Source organism: Miniopterus schreibersii (genome assembly GCF_964146895.1).
Source record: "Miniopterus schreibersii genome assembly, chromosome: X".
NCBI classification, from domain to species: Eukaryota; Metazoa; Chordata; class Mammalia; order Chiroptera; family Miniopteridae; genus Miniopterus; species Miniopterus schreibersii.
The window spans coordinates 49,631,395-49,653,638 of record NC_138104.1 but is presented as its reverse complement, the minus strand read 5'-3'; the positions used below and the strand labels follow the sequence as shown (position 1 = coordinate 49,653,638).

The window sequence follows — 22,244 nt, the reverse complement described above, 5'->3', positions numbered from 1 at the left end:
CCATCAGTAGATGAGTGAATAAAAAAGCTGTGGAACATTTACACAATGGAATAATACTCAGCAACAAAAATGAAGGAAATCTTATCCTTTGTGACAGCATGGATGGACCTGGAGAGTACTATGATAAGTGAAAGATGCCACTCAGAGAAAGACAAATACCATATAATTTCCCTTTTATATGGTATGAAATGGACAAAATGATCAAACAAAGAAAATACAAACTGACTCATCAATACAGAAAACAGACTGCTGTCAGAGAGAAGAAGGGGTGGAGGGCTGAATGAAAAAATTGAAGGGATTAAGCAAAAAAACAACCTCATACAGCATACATATGGAAGTCCTTATGATGGTTACCAGAGGGGAAAAGGGTGGGGGAGGTAGAAGAGAGTAATGGGGAGACAAAGTTTGAAGGAAGTGTTAGTTGTGAAATATCACCAGGTGTTATACCAGTGGAGTCAGATCAGACACTTGTTTAATAACCTTCTTACTTGAGTTCTGGCTAAGAAAGAATTTAGAGGAAAATCTCAAACTATAAGAGAAAGTTTATCTAGAATGTCACAGAAGTAGAAGAAGTGAGGTGTACAAGAAATGGGCTCAGGAAACAAGTTACAGAAGCAAAAAAAAGGGGACCCTTGGAGCTTAGAATAAAGAGAGAGAGAAGGAAAACATGCCTGGGGAAAGGGAGTGAGGAAAGGCATAGGTGTGCTCCATAGAGAACGCCACACTGGGTCCTCTGTCTTAAGGGTGTTTATCTGGAAGTCTCAGGAGAGGATCCCAAGAGAATATTCATCAGCTTTCCAGGTGTTTCCTTTTAGGGTCATTATCTCTACTCATTGGTCATGTCAGGGAAAGGGGTCATTAGTCAATGCAGCTGGTCATTGTCACCCATGGAGTTGCTTGTCTGGTTTTGCTGCTTTTCTGGGCCTGGAGCTGAAATACACCTGAGGCCTAGATGTCACCCCCAGGGATTAAAGCTTCAGGGAATGGCCTTGCAAGGGCCCACATGGAAGTTTCATGAGACCACTCTTTGGCCCCCTATTCCTCCTCTAAGGGGGTCTATCACATTACAAGCAACATGCCTTAGGAGAAGAAGTCAGGGGAGGGCCCAATCCGCATGACCAGTGATATGAAAAGTCAGAGTGTCTAAACTGCATGGCCAGTGATATGCTTGGGGAGAAAGGTTACCCTAGGGGCATGAAGGTCCTTTTATTCCCCAGTTTTGTCCATTGCTAGGCACCCAGGGCTTTCTGCCCTGGTGATATTCTGTACCTGGTTTATTGTCTTTGATCTGCTTGTGTTTGTCTAACTTCCTACCACAGAAGGAGACTTGATTTTGTGGGATGAACACACAATACACTATACAGATGATGTATTACAGAATTATACACTTGAAACCTATATAATTTTATTAACCAATGTCACCCAAATAAATAAAAAATTAAAAGAAAAAAAAAGAAGTGAATTTCTTGCAAGACTGTGAAGCAGAAAGAAGTCATGGTAAGGAACAAAACACTTGGATAGATATGTGTTGACGAAGATGTGGAAAAATGAAAACCCTTGTGGGAATGCAGATGGTATGGCCACTGTGGATAGCAATACAGAGTTACCTTAAAAAATTAAAAATGGAACTGCCTTATGACCCAGCAATTCCACTTCTGGGAATTTATCCAAAGAAACCTAAAGTACTAATTCAAAAGCATGTATGCACCCCTATGTTCACTGCAGCATTATTTACAATAGTCAAGGTTTGGAAGAAGCCCAATTGTCCATAAGTAGATGAGTATTTAAAAAAAGCTGTGGTACATTTACACAATGAAATGCTACTCATTAGTAAAAAAGGAGGAAATATTACCCTTTGCAACAGCATGGATGGACCTGGAGAGCATTATACTAAGTGAAATAAGCCAGTCAAAGAAAGACAAGTACCATATGATTTCACTCATATGTGGAATCTAATGAAAAAATGAACTAACAAGCAAAAATAGAGACAGACTCATAGGTAGAGAGCAAGCTGACAGCTCCCAGGGCTGGGAGGTGAGGGATAGAGATTGAGCAAAAAAGAAAAAAAAAACACAGAAAAAACTCATGGACATGGACAACAATGTGGTGTTTGCTGGGGGGAGGTGGGAGTTGGGGTAAGGTGGAGGAGGGTATGGGGAGGGTAAATTTTGATGGACAAAGACTTGACTTGCCATGGTGAACTCACAATACAGTGTACAGATGGTGTGTTAAAGAATTGTGCACCTGGCTTGGCCAGCATAGCTCAGCTGTTGAGCATCAACCTAGGATCCAGGAAATCACACATAGTTCCATTCCTGGTCAGGGCACATGCCCAAGTTGCAGGCTGGATCCCCAGTAGGGGGCGTGCAGGAGGCAGACGATTAATGATTCATCATTGATGTTTCTCTCTCTTTCCCTCTCTCTTTCTCTCTCTGAAATCAATAAACACATATTTTTTTAAAAAAGAATTGTGCTCCTGAAACCTGTGTAATTTTTTTAACCAGTGTAACCCCAATAAATTCAATAAAAAGGGAAAAATAAATAAATTCAGGGCTTCTTTATTCCAGAACTCAAAGATACCCAGAGAATGGGACACTAACCATTGCTAACATTTAAAAGTTGGGCAGAGGAAAAATCTCTAAAAAGACTGAGAGAATGCATTCATAAGGTTATGGACACAATTTGAAAGAGTCTGTTGGAAATGAAGGAAAAACAGACGTTTAAGAAGGAAATGGTCAACAATAGTGAATTAGAAAAAGAGGTCAAAATGAATAAGAACAGGAAAGTATCTGTTGGATTTAACAATGACCCGACAGAACTGTTTTGGGATGAAGTGATGGGGTGCTATCCCCAATTATATTGGGCTATCGATCAAAAGGCAGTATTAAAGTGGAGACAGTGAAAATAAATTGCTTTCGTGAAAGTTTAGATGTAAAATGAAGAAAAAGGAACACTGGACTTTGGAGGACCTTGACAATATAGAATAACTCTGGATCCTGACACTCTAGATTTGAAAGCCAGGTTTGCCATTTACTAGCTGTGCAACCTTGAGCAAGGTACTTGGCCTCTCTATGCCTCCCTTTTCTCATTTGCAAAGTATTAATAGTGAATTATCTCATAAGGTTGTTGTGAGGGTTAAATTAATTGGGTTATATAAATCATTTTTGAAAGGTGCCAGGCACATTGTAAATACTCTGTGTTAACATTATATTAATGGAGAAAAAAATTAATGGCTACAGAAACAAGGGTAGGGCACATGGTAGAAGACATGAAAGAAAGATTGAGAAGAGAGGGATAGTGACGAAATAAGGTCCAACTTCTGGTGGAGAATTAAAGGGGAAGAAGTGGGAAGCAAAAATGGAGGTTTACCTATGTCAAGGAGAAAAGTTATTTATTTTTTATTTTATTCTTTTAGAGACAGAGGAAGGGAGAGAGAGAGAAACATCGTTGTGAGAATGAAACATCAATTGATCAGCATGCACGCCCCCACCAGGGACCCAGCCTGCAACCCAGGCATATGCCCTGACCGGGAATTCAACTGGTAACCTTTAGTGCATGAGAAGACACTCAACCAACTGAGCCACAGCGGCCAGGGCAGGAGGAAAGCTGTTTATCTGGGCCTGGAGGAAAGGAGGTGAGGTGGGCATAGTCATAGATATGCAAACATGTATATGATGACAAGTTCTTTCATGATAGCTTTATTTTGCTTTGTGAAGAATGAGGTCAGGTTGTCTAGAGAAAGTAGGGGCTTTAGGACCTTGAGAAGTATTGATTGATTTCCATTGTGAAGAAGGAAAATGGGAACTGACAATAGTAAATGAAGAGAATCCCCATTTGGCAGTGTGTGTCCAGATAAAATTGGAGACTGCACATTTTTTAAAGGCAAAATTTGTACTCTAGGTGATTTTCTCCAGAATTATTTTAGGTCTTCCCAATGTAAGTGCTGAGAAGGAATGGTGGAGCACAAGGAAAAAGGAATGAGAGTTCAGAGGGTGTTGGCAATAAAAAGGATTGGGCATACTCTTGAAGGAAGTGAAACCCAGAGAAAGGAGTGGGAGCAACAAAGAGGCTGAGAGACTAGAGAGAAGGGGAAGTTTTAGAGCATAGATAAATGACTGGGCTCCAGAACTAGCTTGTTACTTTAGACAAGTTACCTCCTTAAAAGGACCTCAGTTTCTTCCTTTGTTAAAGTGAAGATGCTGAAGATACGATAGTCCTTTTCAGATTCAATTCTGGAGTCTTATTTTTTTTTCTTCTCCTGAGGTTTTACTGCCCCCTAGTGTATGTTAAGGATATAGAAAAGAAAAAGAGGCTATAAGAAAGAAATATAAAGCAATCAGTTTAAGAAAATAAAAATTACAAGCAAGTGTGTTTATGGAAAAATGAGGACAGCTGGGTAAATTATATATCAGATTTTCCAATCTTTGCTTGACTTTCTCACTGAGGGATATATTATTTTTCTATAAATACTGTATCCTATTTTTCCTAGGCAATAATTATATTCAGAGAGAACCTCAATTTCTGGTTGTAAGAGGGAAATAATTTAATACAGTCCCTATTTCAGATTCTCCAATAAAATCAAAAGCCTTTTAAGGTCCAAAAAATTGACTGTCATATTTCAAAATTTCGGATGACATTAAACTTGGTAGAGGAACCTTTTTTTGACCCATATCTCCTCTTCAAATCATCTGATTCTCTAATGGATGGCATTTATTCTACCTGAACTGGAAAGGGAAGCAGGTGTTAGTCAGTTACAGAAAATAATACAAGCAAATGAAGTGAGAACATAGCACCAAATGGCATTTTTAACAAATAAAAAATACAAGTTTATGTAGTGAACACAATATGGTACAGTTAGGAAGCTGATGTTAGATCTCATACTTGGAGCCAGTGTTATGTTAAGAGACAGGGTACTTAGCTTAGATAGTGTGTTGGAGGATTGGTGAGGGGACTTTTAGTTCAAGAATGGTTTCTTTTAAGGGTAAGCCAGGAGTTTGAAGAAATCACACCTATTCAAAACAGGAAGCCAAAACCTGTTTTGGTTTTGTTTTTAGCTTTCCACTCAAGTTTGGTTGAAAATAAGTGAGATTATATCTCATCATTCTAAAAGGCTTTGCTATTATATTTCTTTCAATGTACACAAATATCTCTTATTCACAAGAATCAATAATTGCATGAATCTGTTGCTTTTTCCTGTAAACATGCTTTTTATCTACCACTGTACAGATAATGGGGTCTATAGCTATTGCTTTCATTACCACTCATACTATTCTTAACTCAGTATCATTTTTGCCCTAATTACTTTCCTGAAGTTTTCTTTATGTCTGGCTTTTATACTAAATCCAAATATTTTCTTCTTCACACTCTTAGACCTTTGTGTTTCACTTTACAAGGGTGGTTACCCTTGTCTTTATGATACCCTATTCTTCCTTATATATTTTTTAAAGATTATACATTCTTGTTTCTCCTCTCCTTCAATGGCCATAAATTTAATATTTTCTCTTCTAACTTATTGTCCCACAACTATAAATAGACTCTTTCCTGATGATACCTTTTCACCACTCTCCAACTCATGCTTTTCTCTTGGATTCTCAATAACCCAATACATAAAATAATCCAATAAACAAATAAATAATCCAATAAATAAAATAACTTCAAATAACCAGTTATTGCTGATGACTTCAACATTCCCATATCTAGTACTGAGCATTTGTCCATTAGTAACAGCCAATATATATTTGACTATTTCTACTTGAAAAGATCATAATCAGTTTTAAACTTGAAGTTGTTAGCTTGCCCCTTAAAAAAGCTTCTCTTTCTGAATTTATCACAATTTTTACAGGTTAAGATTGTTGAAATCATCTTTGACTCTTTACTGTCTTATGTGTTCAAATGGACCATTTGTTCCATGAAGTACCTCAAATACACTTTATATCAGTTTTTGTTTTGCCATGCAGGTGACGTTACCTTTTTAAAGTGCCTGTTGCCTTCTGTGGTTGAAAGTCTATCTTAAATTTTTTTCTCTTTTGGGAAATTTTCCCTAATCATTCCATCTGGAAGTATTCTCTTTACCACAGATGATGTCCGTACATACTTATGCAAGAGTACATTACTATTACTTAAACATGTGTCTTATTTTTGAATACAGCTATATGAACTTGGAGGACAATACCATTGTCTTATCTTTATATATATCTCTCTCATCTAGCATAGAATTTTTAAAATTATATAAATATTTGGTTAATAAATGTATTAAGCCACCACCATATGTTGTTGAAAGCAAGTTCTCTTGATTCAGAGAGCGCCATGGAGACAAAGAGGAATGTGAAGTTTTTTGAGAATAAAAAATGTCCATATTTATAATGAGATTCATGATTTAAAGCCTTTCATATATTGTTTCTGAAGACTGTTCATTAGAGAATCATCCTGACTTCTTTCCTTCTGAAAAACATTGAAACACTTTAGAAGAAAAATATAAGTGAAGCCATCATAGCCACATTTAATTATTCAAACAGAAGAAAGATACATTTAGCTTTAAAGTCTTTTTGTAATTATAAAAGAGTACATGTTTTCTATAAAAATAAAAATAATATAGCCCTGCTGGGCGTGGCTCAGTGGTTGAGCATCGACCTAGGATCCAGGAGACCAGGGTTCGATTCCCAGTCAGGGCACATGCCCAGGTTTCGGGCTAGGCAGCCAATTAATGACTCTCTCATCATTGATGTTTCTATCTCTCTCTCTCCCCCTCCTTTCCTCTCTCTGAAATCAATAAAGATATGTTTAAAAAATATATATGAAAGGTAATCAGAAGAAAGTTTTAAAAATCACTCAAAATTCTACCACATTTTGTTGATTCCTCTGAAATTTATGTATATTGAATGCACAGACATTCACACATATAGTTATATCTTTTCTATAAGTGGTATGATACTATTCAGATGTTTTCAAATATTTTTCAACCCACATCCTCTTTTGATTAACAGAAAATTCATGCCCTCATAGAGTACTATTTGAAATTTCACAATAAATTAAGTAACATTACCTCACATCTGTCCAAATGGCTATCATCAATAAATCAACAAACAAATGTTGGCGGGGATGTGGGGAAAAGCCGACTCTCGTGCACTTTTGGTGGGAATGCAGACTGGTGCAGCCACTGTGGAAAACAGTATGGAGTTTTTTCAAAAAATTAAAAATGGAACTTCCCTTTGACCCAGCAATCTCCCTTTTGGGTACATATCCTAAGAATCCTGAAACACTGATCAGAACAAATTTATGCACCCCTATGTTCATAGCAGCACTATTTAAATAGCTGAGATCTGGAAACAACCTAAGTGCCCCTCAGTAGATGAGTGGATTAGAAAGCTGTGATACATTTATACAATGGAATACTATGCAACTGTATAAAAGAAGGAAATCTTACCTTTTGTAACAGTATGGGTGGACCTGGAGAGCATTATGCTAAGTGAAATAAGTCAGAGACCAAAAGCAATTTTAGACAGTGATAATTTAAGAAGGGGATACATTTTAGTCTAATCTTTAAAAATTACATTTATTTTTTTAATCTTTGGGATGACATTAGCTTGCTTCCCATAAACTTATTTACCCTAAGTAATATGGAACATAGAGTATAACATAGATATATTTAAAAATTTTGATTAACATCTTGTTGGTGGAGAAGCTGAGCTGCTTAAGAGGATGAAACTTGCTTAGAGCAGCTTGCCTTTCCTCTGCGGTCTTGAATAAGTTCAACTCAGTTTCAAATCTGTATATTCTTTCTCTAGAGAACTTAGAAAATGTTCATTTTATGTGGTTATGCTATTTTCTTTTGGGAGTATTATTGTCCCACCTCTAGAACAAGTAATTGATATTTCCAACAATATAAAGCATTATCTCAGAGGTGTTTAGTGGTCCCTCTAAAGATTGGGTAGCCCACCTATTAATTTGTGACTGACATCTCAAATACCACACTCTTTATGTTCCATCTCCCTGTCTGTCCTATCCCTGTTCCTACCTTAGTCTTCCAAATTTAGTAAATCCATTTGTGTACATACAGCCACCATCCTTCTACTCTACTCCTTTGTCTTTTCTGCCCAAAGTGGTTTCCTACTGGTCTATCTGTTTCCATCTTATTTCCTTACAGTATATCCATACGTACAGTGATCCTTTAAAAACAGAGAATCAGGTAACACCACACTTCTGCCTAAAATTATTCCTTGCATGTGGAATAAAAACTGAATATATTGCAACTGCATTTACCCTTCTGTCTGAATACATTTTGTTGTTGTTGGCCATGTATTTTTTTAAGTTTTAAATTTTTTCAATTACACCTAACATTCAATATTATTTTGTATTAGTTTTAGGTGTAAAGTATGGTGGTTAGACCATTATATACTTTACAAGGTGTTTCCCCTAATATTTTTAGTAGCCATCTAGCACCACGCATAGTTATTACAATATTATTGACTGTATTGCCTATGCTGTACTTTACATCCCCATAACTATTTTGTAACTACCAATCTCTACTTCTCAATCTTTTCACCTTTTTCACTTAGCACCCCAACCCCTCCTCCCTGGCAACCATTAGTCTGTTCTCTGTGTCTAGGAGTCTGTTTCTGTTTTGTTTGCTAGCTTATTTTGTTTTTTAGATTCCACATGTATGTGAAATCACATGGTATTTGCTTTTCTCTGACTGACTTATTTCACTTAGCATAATACACCCTAAGTTCATCCATGCTGTTGCGAATGATAAGATTTTCCTCTTTTTTATGGCTGAGTAATATTTTAAGTATATACATACTTGTATGTGTATATGTATATATATATTCATATTCATATTCCAAGTATGTTTATATGACCAAGTTTATATGTAGCACAATGCTTTTATCCACTCATGTATTGATGGACACTTAGGTTGCTTTCATATTTTAGCTATTGTAAATAGTGCTGCAATGAACACAAGGGTGAGTATATTCTTTATTTCTCAGTTTTTTAAAAATTAAATTTATTGGGGTGACAAAAATTAATAAAATTATTATAGGTTTCAAGCATAAAAATTTATCATAAATCACCTGTATATTGTATTATCTCTCTCTGGCCCAAATTCATATCTCTTTTCATCTCCACATATTTGACTCACTCTACCCTTTACTACCTCCTCCCACTCCCTTCCCATTTGGTAACCACCATACTCTTGTCTCTGTCTACAAGTTTTTGTTTGTTTTTCTTGTTTGTTCATTTGTTGCTTTCATTTTTATAACCCATATATGAGTGAAATCACATGACTCTTAACTTTTTTTACCTGACTTAATTTGCTTAGAATGATATTCTCACGGTCCATCTATGTTGTCACAAGTGGCAGTATTTCATCTTTTCTTATGGATGAGTAGTATTCCATTGTAAATATGGACCACATCTTCTTTATCCAATCTTCTATTGAAGGACACTTCAGTTGTTACCATATCTTGGCCACCATGAATAATGCTGCAATGAATATAAGGGTACATATATCTTTACAAATAAATGTTTTCAAAATTTTGGGGTAGATACCCAAAAGAAGGGTTGCTGGGTCATATAGTAATTCTATCCTTGCTTTTTTGAAAAACCTCCATACTGTTTTACATAGTGACTGTACCAGTTTACATTCCCATTAGCAGTCAATGTGTGTTCCTTTTTCTCCACAACCTCTCCAACACTTATTGTTCTTTGTCTTGTTTATGACAGCTATTCTCACATGTGTAAGGTGGTATCTCATTATAGTTTTGTTTTGCATTTTGTTCATAGTGAAGTTGAGTATCTTTTCATATATCTGTTGGACATTTGTATGAATTCTTGGGAGAAATGTTGTCTGTTCAGATCCTTTGTCCATTTTTTAAATTGGGTTGTTTGTTTCTTTGTTGTTGATTTGTGTGAATTCTTTATAAATTTAGAATATTAATGTCCATCTTATCAGAAGCGCTGTTAGCAAATACTTCTCCTATTCAGTAGGTAGTCTTTTTGTTTTACTGACAGTTTCCTTGCTACACAAATTTTTTTAGTTTGATGTAGTCCCATTCGTTTATTTTTTTTTATTTCACATTTTTTACAAAATATATCAGAGAAAACATTGCTAAGAGAAATCTCAGAGAGTTTACTGCCTACATTTTCTTTCTAGGAGTTTTATAGTTTCGAGTATCACATTTTGAGTACTTAATCCATTTTTAATTTATTCTTGCATATGGTGTAAGAAGGTCATCTAGTTTCATTTATTTGCATGTATCTGTCCAAGTTCCTCAACATCATATATTGAACAGATTGTCTTTACCTCATTGTATGTTCTTGCCTCCTTCCTCAAATATTAATTGGCCATATAGATGTGGGGGTTTTTCTGTACTCGATATTCTGTTCCATTGATTGATATGTTTGTTTTTATGGCAGGAACATGCTGTTTTTTGTTTTTTGTTTTTTAATATATCTTTATGATTTTAGAGAGAAGAAGGGAGAGGGAGAGAGAGAGATAGAAACATCAATGATGAGAGATTCATTGATCGGCTGCCTCCTGCACACCCACGACTGGGGATCAAGCCCACAACCCGGGCATGTGCCTTGACTGGGAATCAAACCCCGATCTCCTGGATCCTAGGTCGATGCTCTACCACTGAGCCATGCCCGGCTGAGCAGGACCGTGCTGTTTTGATTACTGTGGCCTGTAGTACAGTATATTAAGTAGCATGGTACCTCCAACTTTGCTCTTCTTTCTCAAAATTGCTGTGGCTCTTCAAGGTCTTTTGTGGTTCCCCAAATTTTTTGGATTATTTGTTGTAGTTCTGTAACAAAACACCATTAGAATTTTAATAGAAATTATGTTGAATCTGTAGGTTGCTTTGGGTAGTATGGACATTTTAAAAATGTTAAAGATGTTAATTCTTCCTATCCATGAGCATGGTATATGCTTCCATTTATTTGTATCTTCAATTTCTTCCTTCAGTAACTTACAGTTTTCCAAGTTTAGTTTACTTGCCTCCTTGTTTAAATTTATTTCTAGGTATTTTATTTTTCTTTTGATGCAGTTGTATGGGATTATTTTCTTAGTTTCCCTTTCTGATAGTTCATTATTGATGTATAAAAATACAACTTATTTCTGAATATTTATTTTCTAATCTGCTATTTTACTGAATTTATTTATCAGCCCTAGTATATTTTTTTCAGACTATTTTAGGTTCTATAATATACAGTTTCATGTCATCTGCAAATAATTACAGTTTTTCTTCTTTTCCAATTTGGGTGCTTTTATTTGTTCTTCTGCTCTAATTGCTATGTCTAGGACTTCTAGCACTATGTTGAATAAAAGTGGTAAGATTGGACATCCCCATCTTATTCTTGGTCCTAAGGGAAACAATTTTAGTTTTTCTCTGTTGTCATACATGGCCTTTATTATGTTGAAATATGTTCTCTATATTCCCATTTTGCTGACCGTTTTTATCATAAATCAGTGTTAGATTTTTGTCAAATGCTTATTATGCATTTAGTTATATAATCATATGATATCTTTCACTTGATTTATGTAGTATATCTGTTAATTTGTGTATATTGTACCAACCTTGCATCACAGTAATATATTCCACTTTATTATAGGGTATGATCTTTTTAATGTGTTGATGAATTCAGCTTGCTAATATTTTCTTGAGGATTTTTGCATTTATGTTCATCAGGGATATTGGTCTATAATTTTCTTTCTTTGTAGTGTCATTATCTGGTTTTGAAATTAAGATAATGATGGCCTCATAAAAGAGCTTGGAAATCTTACTTCCTCTTGAATTTTTGGAAATAGTTTGAAAAGGAGAGGTGTTAGTTCTTCTTTGAATGTTTGGCAAAATTCACCTGTGAAGCCATCCAGTCTAGAACTTTCATTTGTTGGAAGTTGTTTTTACTGCTCTACTGATTTCTTTAGTTGTAATTGATCTGTTGAGGTTTTGTGTTTCTTCTTGATTCAGTCTCAGCTAATTGTGTGTTCCTAGAAATTTATTCATTTCTTGCAGATTGTCCAATTTGTTAGTATATAACTTTGTAATATTTTCTTATAATTTCTATATTTCTGTGTTATCAGTTGTTACTTCTCTTTAATTTTTCAATTAATTTTTGGAGGGATCTTCTCTCTTTATTTCTTGATGAATCTTGTTAAAATTGTATCAGTCCTGTTTACCTTTTGAAAGGACCAGCTTTTGGTTTCAATGATCTTTTTCTTTTTCTAGACTCTTTTTTGTTAATTCCACCCTGATACTTATTTTTATTTTTCTGTTAACTTTGGGATTTGGTTTTTGTTCTTTTCTGGTTCCTTTAGGTGTAAAGTTAGATTGTTTATTAGGGTTTTTTTTGTTTTTTGAGGTAGGTCTGAAATACTATTAACTTCCCTCTCAAGACTATTTTTGCTGTGTCCAATAAATTTGGAGTTGTTTTCTTTTCATTTTCCTTTATCTAAAGATATCTTTTGATTTCTTTTTTTATTTCATTGTTAACCCATTAATTGCTTAATGACCTGTTATTTAGTCTCAATGTATTTGTGTTTTTTTCTTGCACTTGATTTCTCATTTCATACCATTGTGGTTGGAGAAGATGCTTGTAATAATTTTACTCTTCTTAAATTTATTGAGACTTGTTTTGTCTCTGAACATGTGGTTTATCTTTGAGAAAGTTTCACGTACACTTGAAAGATCATGTATATTCTTCTTTTGGGGCTAAATGCTCTGACATTATCAATTAAATTCATCTGGTCTAGTGTGGCATTTAAGGCAACTTTTCTTTGTTGGTTTCTGTATAGGAGATCTACCTATTGATGTCAAAGTGGGGTTAAAGTTTCCTGCTGTAGCTGTATTACTGTTGATCTCTTTCTTTATGTGCATCAAGTTTGACTTTATATATTTAGGTGCTCCTATGTTGGGTGCATAAATGTGTGCAATGGTTATATCTTCTTGTTGGATTGATTCTTTTATCTTCATATAATCTCCTTCTTTGTCTCTTATTATACCCTTTGTTTTGAAGCCTATTTTGTTCGATATTGGTATTGCTACCCCAGCTTTTTTAAAAATTTCCATTTGTATGAAATATCTATTTTCATCCATTTACATTTAGTATGTGTATGACTTTTGTTCTGAGGTGAGTCTCTTGTAGACAGCATATATATCTTGTTTATTTATCCATTCAGCAAACCTTTGTGTTTTGGTTGGTGCATTTAGTTCATTTCCATGCAAAGTGATTATTGATAGATACATATTTTTGTTCTTTATAACTACATTTCTTTTTCTTTTTTCTTCTTTTTTTAAAAAAATGTATCTTTATTGATTTCAGAGAGAGGAAAGAAGAAACATCAATGATGAGAGAGTCATTGGGGATTGAGCCCGCAACCTGGGCATGTGCCCTGACCGGGAATCGAACCCCGATCGCCTGGATCCTAGGTTGACACTCAACTGCTGAGCCACGCCCAGGCAGGCTCTTTTTTCTTCTTAAAGAAGTCCCTTTAATATTTTTTTTTTGTAATACAGACTAAGATATGGCCATGTGGATGGATGACTTTGTACAGAAAAGGTGGTGGTAATTAGGCATGCAGGGGAAAAATGGCACCCACCCTACAGCCAATCAACTCAGTCTCTCCCTGATCCTGGTTGGGCTTTCTCAAGAGTCTTCCAAGAAAATCTGCACCACAAGACTAGGCTGGCTACCTCCAGTTGACAATTATGCAGAGTTTAAGCTCTAATATTTTTAAGGGTGAGGCTAGTGTATCCCTTGTAGTGCTGTGGCAGCAGTCAGACATGTGAGAGGGATTAAATGGTCCCTGCCACAGGCAGAAACAACTCAGTCTCTGATACCCTTTGAATCCACCCAGACCTCTGAAACCCACCATGAAAGTCTGCATCATGAACCCTGGCATCTGAATCCTTCACAGGTTATGAGTTAAGCAGAGTGGCGTGACAGGGAGTCAGGAGGTTGGGGTTGTTTTATTCCCTCAAGCTGATGCCACATGAAGAGCAGTGCTACACACAGGAGAGCTGTCATCTGTGGGTGGTATGGGAGAGGGACTAAGCATAGAGGCCTGGACTGACTACTTTTCTACTCTATGGAGCCAGAAAACTCAGTCTTTCCTTGCAAGACTCCAATATGATCCAAGCCACTCTCTTCCTGCCAAAGCCCAGGGTGAGTTGTTGAAAATGAGATTAGGTGTGTTGGCCCTTTAGGAGTGCACCTGGTTTTCTAGTAATCTTCTTTCTCTCCTTGGCAAACATAATTCCTGCTGATTTTCACAGCAAATGCTATGTGAGCTCTTCCTTCGAGTGGGCTATAGTGCTCCAGGATGGGAAGCCTTCAATGGGGCTGAGACCCCACACTCCTCACTGGAGACTTTGCAACTGAGATGTCCATCCAGATTCTCAATTGTCCCATATCGTTTTGGTGATAGCTCTTTTCATGTCTCCACCCTACCAGTCTGGATGTTGCTTCTGTCAATCCTTGGTTATAAGACTTTTTTCAACTAGGCTTTTAGATCAGAGGTGGGGAAACTTTTTGCTGCCAAGAGCCATTTGGATATTTATAACATTATTTGCAGGCCATATAAAAATTATCAACTTAAAAATTAACTATGAAAAAAGTTCCTAGATTTATTGAATTTCAAGTCCCACCTGCAGATGACTTGGCAGGGCCAGACAAAGTGATTTCACAGTCTGTGTATGGCCCGTGGGCTAGACATTCCCCAACCCTGCCTTAGATGGATATTCAGGTTGATTGTTCTATAGTTTAATTGTAATTCCAGTTTGATCCTGGGAGAGGGTGAGTGTAACTTCCACCTTACTTGCCATTATATTGGATCCTCTACCCTATGCATTTTGATAAGAGCATTTAATTCATTTACATTTAAAGTGATAATAGGTACACATGTATTGACATTTTATTATACATATTTATGTCTGTCTATTTTCTTCTCCTTCTTAAAGAACTGCCTTTAACATGTCTTATAATACTGCTTTTATTAGGATGAACTTTTTTAGCTTTTACTTTTCTCGGCATCTCTTTAGTTCTCCTTCAATTTTAAATAATAGCTTTGCTGCATAAAGAATTCTTAGTTGTAGGTATTTGCTTTTCATCACTTTAAAAATTTTGTGCCAATCCCTTCAGGCATGAAATGTTTCTGTTGAAAAATCAACTGCCAGTCTCATGAGAGCTCCCATGTAGGTAACTAATTGCTTTTCGCTTGCTGCTTTTAAGATTTGCTCTTTGTCTTTAAAATTTACCATTTTGACTATGATGTGTATTGATATGGGCCTCTTTGAGTTCATCTTATTGGCTACTTTCTGCACTTCCTGGACTTGTCCTTTTGTTTTTCTTCACATGGTTAAGGAAGCTTTATTTCTTCAAGTAGATTCTCAATCATTTATTCTCTCTGTTCTACTTCCAGTACTCCTGTGATATGGATGTAGTTATGATTCATGTTGTCTCAAAAGTTCTTTAAACTATCCTCAATTTTTTAAAATCCCTTTTTTTTTTTTGCAGTTCACTGATTTTATCTTTTGGTTTATCTAATCTGCTGTTGATATTTTTAGTGTACTCTTCATTTCTGATATTGTAGTCTTCATTTCTATCTTTTTTTAATGATTTCTATGTTCTTTTTATGCTCTCTTTCTGTGGAAGTTCGCAATGAGTTCATTCATTATTCCCTAAGTTCCATGCTATCCTTATAAGCATTGTTATAAATTCTGTATCTGATCAAATGCTTTTTCTGCATCTTTTGATAAAATCATATGATTATTATCCATTCTTTTGTTAATGTGGTGTATTACATTCATTGATTTTCCATATGTTGAATCACCTTCTGCCCCTGGAATGAACCGCACTTGATCATGATATATTATTTTTTTTATGTACTGGTATATTTGATTTGCTAGTATTTTGTTTAGGATTTTTGCATCTGTATTTACCAGAGATATTGGTCTGCAGTTTTCTTTTTTTGTGTTATCTTTGCCAGGTTTTGGTTATATTGGCTTCATAAAATGTGTTAGGAAGTATTACTTCTTTTTTTTTTTTTTTTTTTGGAAGAACTTGAGAAGGATAGATTTTTAAATCTTCTTGAATGTTTGGTAGAATTCACTGGTGAAGCCATGTGGTCCTGGATTTTTATTTTGGGGAGGGTTTTGATGGTTGTTTTAATTTCCTCGCTGCTGATCAGTCTATTTAGATTTTCCAGTTCTTCATGATTTAGTCTAGGAAAGTTATATATATCTAGGAACTTAGCCATTTCTTCTAGGTTATTGAATTTAGTGGCATACAGTCTTTCATAATATTCTAGAATGATACTTTGTATACCTGTGATGTTTGTGGTGACTTTTCTCTCATTTTTGATTTTGTTTATATGGGACTTCTCTTTTTTCCTTAGTGAGTCTAGCCAGGGGGTTGTCAATTTTATTAATCTTTTTGAAGAACCAGCTCTTTGTTTTATTGATTTTTTGAATAGTAGTTTTCTTCTCTATTTCATTCAATTCTGCTCTAATTTTATTATTTCCTTTCTTCTGCTGACTTTGGGATGCTTTTGTTCTTCTTTTTCTCGTTCTTTAAGATGTGATGTTAGGCTGTTTATTTGGGGTTTCTCTTGTTCCTTGAGATAGCCCTGTAATGATATAAAATTCCTTCTTATTATTGCTTTTACTGCATCCCAGAAGTTTTGATATGTTGTATTGTCATTTTTACTTGCCTCTGTATATCTTTTTATCTCATCTTTTATTTCTTCTTTGATCCAGTCATTTTTTAGTAGTATATTGTTTAATCTCTACATATTTGTGGATTTCTTTACTTCCTTTTTGCAGATGATTTCTAATTTCAAGGCATCGTGGTCAGAGAAAATGCTTGGCATAATTTCAATATTCTTGAATTCGTTGATGCTAGTCTTGTGATCCAACATATGGTCTATCCTTGAGAATGTTCCATGCGCACTGGAAAAGAACATATAATCTGATGTTCTGGAATGAAAGTCTCTGTAAATATTACTTAAAGCCATTTGGTCTAATGTTTCATTTAAGGCCAATATTTCTTTATTGATTTTCTATTTGGTTGATTTATCTATAGCTGTTAGTGGAGTATTAAGTTTTCCAACTATGATTTTGTTTTCACCTGTTTTTCTCTTTAGTTCTGTGAGTAGTTGCTTTATATATTTTGGTGCTCCCTGGTTAGGTGCATATATATTAAGAAGTGTTATGTTTTCTTGGTGTAGTATCCTCTTTATCATTATAAAGTGTCCATCTTTGTCTCTTGTTATTTTTGTTGTGTTGAAATCTATTTTGTCAGATATATAGGTATGGTTATACCTGCTTTACTGTGGATGTTATTTGCTTGGAGAATCATTTTCTACCTTCTTATTTTGAATCTACCTGTCTATTATAGTCAGCATATGGTTAGGTTTTGTTTTTTTGATCCATTCTGCTACTCTGTAACTCTTTATTGGTGAATTCAGACCACTTATATTTTGAGTAATTATCGATGTATGAGGATTCTCTATAGTCATTTTATCTTTTGTTTTCTGTGCTTCCATTGGTTCTTTTCCTTTTTGTTTCTGTCCCTTGTTTTTGTTTGGTGGTATTCTATATTTCTTTCCTCTTTTTATAAGCTATGTATGCTGTTTTTGGATTCCTGTGTGTCTACCATTAGATTTATAAAAAATAATGCTGCATATATACAGTAGGTTTCTTTTTTTCTTTTGAATGAATATGATCTTCATTTTCCTTTGCGAGTTCAGACTTCTAACCCCTCCCCTCTAATTTTTTTGTTGTCACAAATTATCCCTGTTTATGCTGTAAGATTTTTGGTGATTACATGTAGTGTTGTGACCTTATGTTCTTTGTTTCAGGTAGAATTTCGAGCAATGGAGGTTTTCTGGTGATAAAATCCCTCAACTTCTCTATGTCTTGGAACATCTTTATTTTTTCTTCATATTTAAAGGATAATTTTGATGCATATATTATTCGTGACCAGCAATTTCTCTCTTTCAGTCATTTGAATATTTGGTTCCACTCTCTCCTGCATTCCAGAGCTTTTGGTGAGAAGTAGAATGAAATACTGATGGGTTTTCCTTTGTAGGTCACATCTTTCTTTTCCATTACTGCTTTGAAAAATTTTTCTTTGCCATTAATTTTTGACAGTTTTGATACAATGTGCCTTGGAGGGGGCCTCTTTGGACTGAGGTAACTAAGTGTTCTGTTTGCTTCTTGGATTCGAGTATCTATTTCTTTCCATGGGTTTGCAAAATTTTTATCCACTATTCATTTGAATAGACTCTCTGTTTCCTTCTCCCTCTCTTCTACTTCCAGAACGTCTATTATTTTAATACTGCTTTTTCTGATGGACTCAGATAGTTCTCATAAAGCTATTTCATTTTTCTTTATGCTCAGGTCTGTCTCTTCTTCATGCTGCATCATTTCTAGATTCCTCTCTTTGATATCACAAATTCTTTCCTCCATCTAGCTGGTTCTGTTTTCTATGCTCAGTAGTTCACTCCTAATCTCCTTAATTTTATGCTTCATTTCCAGGATTTCTGACTCGTTCTTTTTTAAAGTTTCAATCTCTTAGGTAAAGTACTCATTTTTGTTCATTGATTTATTTTCTAAGTGCATTGAATTGCCTGTATGTATTTTCTCTCACCTCATTTAGTATTTTCAGAACAGCAATCTTGAAATCTCTGTAATTTATGTCACATATTTCCATGTGTTCCAGCTTGCTTCTTGGGAATTTTTAATTTTCTTTCTGATCATCCTCATTACCATGGTTATTCATGGTATTTGCTGCTCTCCTTTTTCTAGGGATGTCTATATGTCTATATTAATGGCCCTTCTATAGCAGCTTTCTCTGAAGAGGTCTTTTCACTATATTCCAGTATATGATGCTGAATCACAAAACTTTTTTACCTCTGTGATCTCTCAGACTTAACCACCACAGCTCCCATAAGATGGTACAGCTGCACTGTTTGAGGGTGGAGTTTGTTTTGCCCTCACCATAATGGTTACCTCAGACATCCATGGTATCTTACCTGGGGATCAGTCCCAGAGGGAATCAGTGTTTCTACTGCAATAGCTCTTGGTTTATAGATAATATGCTCCTTGACCTGACACCAAGTGCAATGGGAGATGAGTTTTGGGAGTCCAAGGGGAGGCAGGCCTCTGTGGTTCTGTTTCTTTTTTTGAAACACCACTGCCTGACAGTGGACATCTGTGTGGTAGAACCCTATGCTCTGTCAGGTGTCTACTGGCTACCCTGCTGGACTGCCCCCTGCATCTTTCTGTTCCTCCTGGTCAAAAGAACAGCCTGCTACCACAAGTTTCATCTCCTGTCCAGGCTGAGCCAGCAGCTCTCAGCTGCAGAGCTGCATCTGCAGGCAGTCTAGGCATTCTTCCTTCTAGTCTGCCTGTTTATTCCTGGTTGCCAATCTTTAGATGTTTCAATGCATGAACCTCAATAAAACAGGAATAGAAGAAAAGTACCTCAACATAATAGTGGCCATATATGATAAACACTCAGCAAATATCATACTCAATGGTGAAAAACTGAAAGTTTTCTCTAATGTCAGGAACAAGACAAAGATATCCACTCTCACCACTCTTATTCAATATAGTTCTGGAAGTCCTAGCCAGAGAAATAAAGCAAGAGAAATAAATAAAAAGCATCCAAATAGGAAAGTGAGAAGTAAAACTGTCCCTTTTTGTGGATGCCATGATTCTATATATAGACAACCTTAAAGTCTCCACCAAAAAAACTATTAGAAACAATTAGCAAATACAGTAAAGTTGCAGGATACAAAATCAATGTATAAAAATCCATTGCTTTCTTGTATGCTAATAACCAAACTTCAGAAAAAGAAATGAGAAAAACAACAACAACAAAAACAATTTCTTTTGTAAATGCAACCAAAAAAATAAAATACTTAGGAATAAACTTAACAAAGAACATGAAATAACTATATACTGAAATTTACAAAGCATTATTAAAAGAGATTTAAAAAGCACAACAAAATGGAAAAATATTTCTTGTTCATGGGCCGGAAGAAGCAGCATAATTAAAATGGTTATATTACACAAAACTATATACAGATTTAATGCAATCCCCATCAAAATTTCAATGTTATTTTTTTTAAGAAATAGAATGAGCAATCATCAGATTTTTATGGAACCACAAAAGACCCTGAACAACCAAAACAATCTTGAGAAAAAAGAAAAATGTCAGAGGTATCACGCTACCTGACTTCAAATTATACTACAGAGCTACAATAATCAAAACAGCATAGTATTGGCACAGAAACAAACACAGATCACTGGAACAGAATAGAGAGCTCAGAAATAAGACCCCATATATAGGAGCAGATAATTTCCAACAAAGGAGCCAGGAACCCACAATGGAGTGAAGATAATATCTTCAATAAATGGTGCTGAGAAAACTGGAAAGCCGCATGCAAAAGAATGAAACTGGATTACAGTTTGTTCCTATGTACAAAAATCAACTCAAAAGGGATCAAAGACCTAAATATGGGACCTGAAACAATAAGTTACATAGAAGGAAACACAGGTACGACACTTAATGTACCTTGGTCATAGAGAACATTTTATGGACTTGACACCAAAAGCAAGGGAAGTAAAGACAAAATTAAATGAATGGGACTATATTAAACTAAAAGGCTTATGTACAGCAAAAGAAACTGACAACAAAAGAAAAAGACAGCCAACCAGATGGGAGATGATATTTGCAAACAGTAGCCTTGACAAAGGTTTAATTTCCAAAATATATAAAGAACCCATAAAACTCAACACAATACAAACAAACAATCCAATCAAAAATTGGGCAAAGGACCTGAACAGACACCTCTCCCAAGAAGACTTACAAACAGCCAATAGATATATGAAAAGATGTTCAACCTCACTAGCAATTAGGGAAATGCAAATTAAAACTACCATGAGATACCATGTCACACCTGTTAGAATGGTTATTATCAACAAGACAAGAAATAACAAATGTTGGAGAGGTTGTGGTGAAAAAGGAACCTTTATTCACTGCTGGTGGGAATGTAGACTGGTACAACCCCTATGGAAATCAGTCTTGAAATTCCTCAAAATTTAAGAATACAACCCAGCAATCCCTCTCTTGGGTATATACATGTAAAACTTGAAAACATGTACTCACAAAGATATATGCATCCCTGTGTTCATTGCAGCATTATTCATGGTGTCCAAGAAATGGAAACAACCAAAGTGTCCAGCAATAGAGGATTGTATAAAGAAGATGTGGTACATATACACAATGGCATACTGTTCAGCCATAAGAAGGGATGAAATACTGCCATTTGCAACAACATGGATGGACCTTGAGAATATTATGGTAAGTGAAATAAGTCAGTCAGAAAAAGTTAAGACCCATATGATTTCACTCGTATGTGGGATATAAAACTGAAACTTGTGGACACAAACAGCAGTGTGGTGGTTGCCAGAGAGAAGGGAGTGGGGCATGAAGCAGATCCTAATATATGGTGACGGGAGAAGATTTTACTTTAGGTGGTGGGCACACACTGCAATATATAGATCTTGTAACATAAAAACCCACACCTGAAATCCATATGTTTATATTAACCATTGTCACCTCAATACATTTAATAAAAATTAATAAATAATAAATTCTGTATCTGGTCAACTGCATGTTTCCATTTCATTCATTTCTATTTCTGGGGATTTCTCTTGATTTTTCTCTTGGGGCATATTTCTTTGTATTTCCATTTTAGTTGTCTCTCTGTATTTGTTTCTGTGAATTATGTGGATCTGCTATGTTTCCAAGTTTTGGTAGGGTGGCTTTATGTATTAGGTGTTCTGTGGGGCTCAGTGGCACAGTTGTTTTGATCATCTGAGCAATGTGCTCCAGGAATATCTCTTGTGTGTTTTATGTGGTTCTTCTTCTTGTAGTTGAGCCTTGATTGCTTTTGGCTCATCCATGTGTGGGTTTGACCCACAGGCTGGCTAACTCTGAGGATTTATCCCAAGCACAGTGTTAGGACTGATCTCATAAAGAGAAATTTTCCTCAGTGAATCTGGTGTCTGCTGGGATCTCCGTTTGTGTGTGCCACTTGTGGAATAAATCACGTTGGGCTCTAAAATACTGTGAAGCTAGCCAGCAGGTGTGTTAATTCTGGGGACTCTCGGGAGGGACTCTGGTGCAGGTTCATGACAGAAACCACCTGTGACTTAACCTAGGCTACCTGT

General features: G+C 35.6%; 1 protein-coding gene across 1 annotated transcript in view; it reads left to right on the top strand.

Moving 5' to 3' along the window:
- Nucleotides 1-21,479, top strand: part of LPAR4 (lysophosphatidic acid receptor 4) — a 250,495-nt gene extending 229,016 nt beyond the window's left edge. The window contains exon 8 of the mRNA XM_081125084.1: nucleotides 21,209-21,479. Within this exon, the coding sequence (XP_080981210.1) occupies nucleotides 21,209-21,259 (51 nt within the window). The 3' untranslated portion in view covers nucleotides 21,260-21,479. The remainder of the gene's footprint in view (nucleotides 1-21,208) is intronic.
- Nucleotides 21,480-22,244: the final 765 nt, after the last annotated feature.